At 44.4% G+C, this 4,470-nt stretch overlaps 1 protein-coding gene across 4 annotated transcripts in view; it reads right to left on the bottom strand.

Moving 5' to 3' along the window:
* VPS8 (VPS8, CORVET complex subunit) overlaps positions 1–4,470 on the bottom strand; it is a 193,963-nt gene that overhangs the window by 77,914 nt on the left and 111,579 nt on the right. For all 4 annotated transcript variants that reach the window (XM_019503787.1, XM_019503790.1, XM_019503789.1 and 1 more), the window contains 2 exons: positions 413–554; positions 216–305 (listed from right to left, as the gene is read on the bottom strand). In XM_019503787.1, coding sequence (XP_019359332.1) covers positions 216–305; positions 413–554 — 232 coding nt within the window. The remainder of the gene's footprint in view (positions 1–215; positions 306–412; positions 555–4,470) is intronic.

Here is a 4,470-nt window from a genome sequence, read left to right as displayed (position 1 = left end):
CTGCCCTGACCGTGAAGTAGCACCTCCTGATGTCCAACTTAAACCTTCCCTCCGCCAGCTTGTGACCACTGTTCCTGGTCACTCCTTGTGGCGCTCGGGGGAACAGGGACTCCCCCAATGCCTGCTGATCCCCCCTAACCAGTTTATAACAGGCCACAAGATCAAGCTGTAGAACAATGTCAAGCTGTAGAATTCAGGGCCTCGGGTTACTGTACCTCAAGCATTACCAAGAAAGCACCATGGACATCTCCTTTCTTTTCCAAGAGGTATGAGGAAGCTTCATGGAGTTGGTGTTTCTGAGTGATCTAGGTACAAAAAAAGCCACAAACTCTACCTTAAGAAATCTTCTGGTTTTTTTCCTTCTTTTAGAAGTGATGAAATGGGAGGAGCCCCCACAGTGCCTCCACCTCACCTGAATGGTCTCCTCCAGTCTGTAGAACTCCAGGACTTGTAGCATCTCTAAAACCTGGTCAGGACTGTAGTGACACAGCAACTCAATGAACTGCTCAGTGATGCAGGGAGAAACGTGGATCAGATCCTGATTGATTCCTTCCCTGGAACACAAAAGGCATGAGGGACTTCATTACTACACTGTATTCTTCAGAGTGCACATAAGCAGCAGAATAAGAAGGCTACACACAGGAGACAGCACAGGCAACACCATCAGAGCTAGAGATGGGACAAAAATTGCATGTTGACAACCTTATTTCTGTCCTTCACTGCATACTATACTAGCAGCACCCAGCCAAGATCAACATATAGATGAACAATAATCTGCTCTCCATGCCGACTTCAAGGTCAAGATCTGTCCTCTTCAAGGTATTCAATAGCCTTGGCACAGGACAACAAAGTTTGCCTGAAGCACAAGGTTGAAGACCATGTTTGATTTCTCCCCTGCACAGGTCCAATAGAACTGTCCATCCCAAGGGCAAAGTCACTATGGCAGGACATCAAAGCTCCTCAGAGGATGGCTCCAGATGGTGGAATGAATTCTTACCCCCAACCCTAAAAGCTCACCACTTTCTGTTCCAAGCACATGTGGCGTGTCCTAGACCTGTTTTGAGAAGCACACAACATAGTGGCCATAAAATAAAGACAATCAAGCTTTAGTTTCCCCTTGGAAATTGCCAATCACCTTGCTTCATACACCAAAAGAAGGCACTGAGACGCAAGAGGGTGAAGGTGGGGTAGGGGCTCTCACACAAGAGAGACAAGGTCATTCCAGATGCCCCTCACACTGAAAGCATGTACATGTATAGAGTACACCATGTATTTAGGCCAGCAGAAGGGACAAGAGGCATGAGCAAGTCAGTCAGTCATCAGAAAGAAGCTGGAAGGATGGGAAAGAGACAAGTCAGTGGTGATAGTCTCTAGGATGAGCATGCACTGTATCACACACAGGCACAGAGCTGTTGCCACCTGACAATTACCGCTCCACTCCAGTTACTGTCAGAAAAACCACCATGTTACAAAAAAGTTAAAAAAAATGAAATAAAAGAAAACTTCTTGAATTTACTCATATGTCCCTGATTAGAGGAAACGGCTGTATTGCCTGCTTGTCCTGGGCCCTGAGAAGGACTGACCCAACACCTGAGAAGCTGGTCTCAACCGATGCAAGATATAAAGACCCCAACAAGCACTGCAGACTGAAGACAGGCCTAGGGTCTGGAGAGACCATGGTCTCAGCATTTCCTTACTCAACAGTACATCCTGTTCCAGGACAGTTTCCTGCTTTTTGTTTTCATTTTATATTCCCACACTTTACCCCTCAATGGAAGAAGATGATTTTGATAGTATCTTTTGTTGAGCTGACTACATAATTGGAAGAGCTGCTGGACAAGTTTTCAGGTACCAGCAGCCCTTCTTCCAATCTGACAGAGAAGGCAGGCTGAGCTACATATAAGAAAAGGCTCCATGTAAATGCAAAACAGTCTCCATTGAGAGATGGAGGAAAACTGTGAGCTAGGGTAAAGAGGTATTATCAGGATCCATTATACGACAAAAGAAGTACAGTAGAACAGACAATCTGGTTAATAGCAGAGTGAGACCATTCAGGAAGGAGGTAGTTACGTATGAAGTGCAGGGGGATTATTGGCAGTAGTTGTTAGGTTGTAACAAGCCATAAAGCCACTGTCTACATTAAGTCCAGATTTTTAAAAATGTTTTTATACTGTTCAACAGAGTTATGAACTTCTGTTCCCAGGCCCGGTCTCCCGAGCGTGTTTTATAAATTCCCTTCAGAAAACAAAGATGGTGAGGTCAGAAGTGGTTGTTCTGAAAAAGAAAAAAAAAAAAAAAGTGCTCCTATTAGTATTTGTGCATCTGTCCTTTATATTTTCTTCTGTGAGCATTTATTCTGGTGTGTAGTTCCTGTCCAGTTTCACCCACAGTTTCCACAAGGGCAGCTGGTACACTGGATGAGATGAGCCACATTCTGTGATGTATATGCATAAGATAACAATACACCAGCTTTATCATAAGAATGTAAGAAGTGCCTTACTGGGTCAGACCAATGGTCCACCTATCCCAGTATAGGTGAGATAACTGTCTCTGACAGCAGCAGAAATGGACAGTGTACAGAGAGATAGGTGAACCAGTTATCTCTAGAGGATCTACTCCCTACTCAATACCCTCCCTGACATCTAGCATTTATTAGATAGAAGAGATGCGTTAGATGTGTTGGAGATACCAGAGGAAACACGCCCAACTATTCTGTTCAATAGCCATTAATGGATCTATCAATCATGGATGAATTTATTCAGTTCCTATCTGAACCTATGTTATCTGCCTCCACCACCTCCTGTGGCAATGAATTCAAGTTAACTACACATTGCATAAAAATAACTCTCTTGTTAGTTTTAAACTTGTTACCTACTAATTTCAGCAAGTGCCCCACTAGTTTTAGTGTTCTGGGACTAGGGTCACTTTTACACGTGCTCTGAGGCTGGGGATGAGAGGCCAGTGCTTTAATTACAGCAGCTCCAAGTGCTGCTTTAATTAAAGCACTGCAACAGTTCATTTAGCAGTACCCCTGCACTTATAACTGGCAGCAGGGGCGCCTGAACTACAGCTCAATCAACAAGCTTTAGTTCAGCACCTCCATCACCATTTTTAAGCATGGCGAGGCTGATACACGAGATGCAGAAGACTGCTGAAGCACGGTAATTATCATGCTCCAGCAGACGCAATTAATTGAGTCTGCTCTGATGTGCTGTAAAGAGCAATCTCCCCACTCTTGTACAGGCACCCTTAGTGAACCTATTTGTTCAGCATGGTGAGGTCACATCTGGAGTATTGTGTTCAGTTTTGGGCCCCCAACACAGAAAGGATGTGGACAAGTTGGAGAGAGTTCAGCAGGGGGCAACAAAAATAGCTAGGGGCTGGGTCACAGGACTTGTGAGGAGAAGCTGAGGAAACTGGGCCTCTTCCATCTGCAGAAGAGAAGCCTGAGGGGGGATTTAACAGCAGCCTTCAACTACCCGCAGGGTGTTGCCAAAGAGGATGGAGCTGGACTGTCCTCAGTGGTGGCAGATGACAGAACAAGGAGCAATGTGCTCAAATTGCAGCAAGGGAAGTTTAGGTTAGATATTAGGAAAACCTCTCTGACTAGGATAGTAGTAAAGCACTAGAACAGGCTACTCAGAGAGGTTGTGGACTCTCCATCCTTGGAGGTTTTGAAGACCCAGAGAGACAAAGCCTTGGGTGGGATGATCTAGTTGGGTATGGTCCTACTTTGAGGAAGGTGTTGGGACTAAATGTGACCTCCTGAGGTCCCTTCCAATCCTCATTTTCTGTGATTTGGTCCACACACTTCATGATTTTATGGACCTCTATCGTATCCTTCCTCAGCCTTCTCCTTTCCAAACAGAAGGGTTCTAGCCTTTTTGAGTCTCTTCTGGTATGGCAACTGCTGCAGGCTCCTGATCATTGATTGCCCTTCTCTGTCCCTTTTCTAATTCTACTACATCCTTTTTGAGATGTGGGGACCAGAACTGCACACAGCATTTAAGATGTGGGTGCACCATGGATTTGTATAAAGCCATGATGATGTACTCCATTTATTTTCAATTCCATTTTTATCAATGCTCAACATTTTATTGGCTTTTATGGTGGCTGCTGCATATTAAGCTGATGTTTTTAAAGAACTATCTACAGCGACTCCAAGATCTTTCCTGGGTCGTAACAGCTAATTCAGGCCCTAACACTGTGTAATATGGTTCAGAACCCAGAACGTATACAGGAAGTTCTCAACTTACAATGTTTTGGATTACATTTCGCACATACAACGTTTATAAACTGACATCAGGTTTCAACTTTATGACTTCAGTTTCGACTTACAAAGCTTGATATGATGCAACACAACGCCAGTGAACAAGTTCGCTGCATCGCCCACCTCCCTGAAGAACATCTGTCCAAACTTTCTTGGACACATTCTTTAACAAAGCAGACAAGACTCCAGAAAAACCTGCA

The sequence above is a fragment of the Gavialis gangeticus genome, unplaced genomic scaffold, assembly GCF_001723915.1.
Source record: "Gavialis gangeticus isolate Ggan-Ray unplaced genomic scaffold, GavGan_comp1, whole genome shotgun sequence".
In the NCBI taxonomy this organism is placed as follows: domain Eukaryota; kingdom Metazoa; phylum Chordata; order Crocodylia; family Gavialidae; genus Gavialis; species Gavialis gangeticus.
This window is presented reverse-complemented; position numbering and strand designations above follow the sequence as displayed.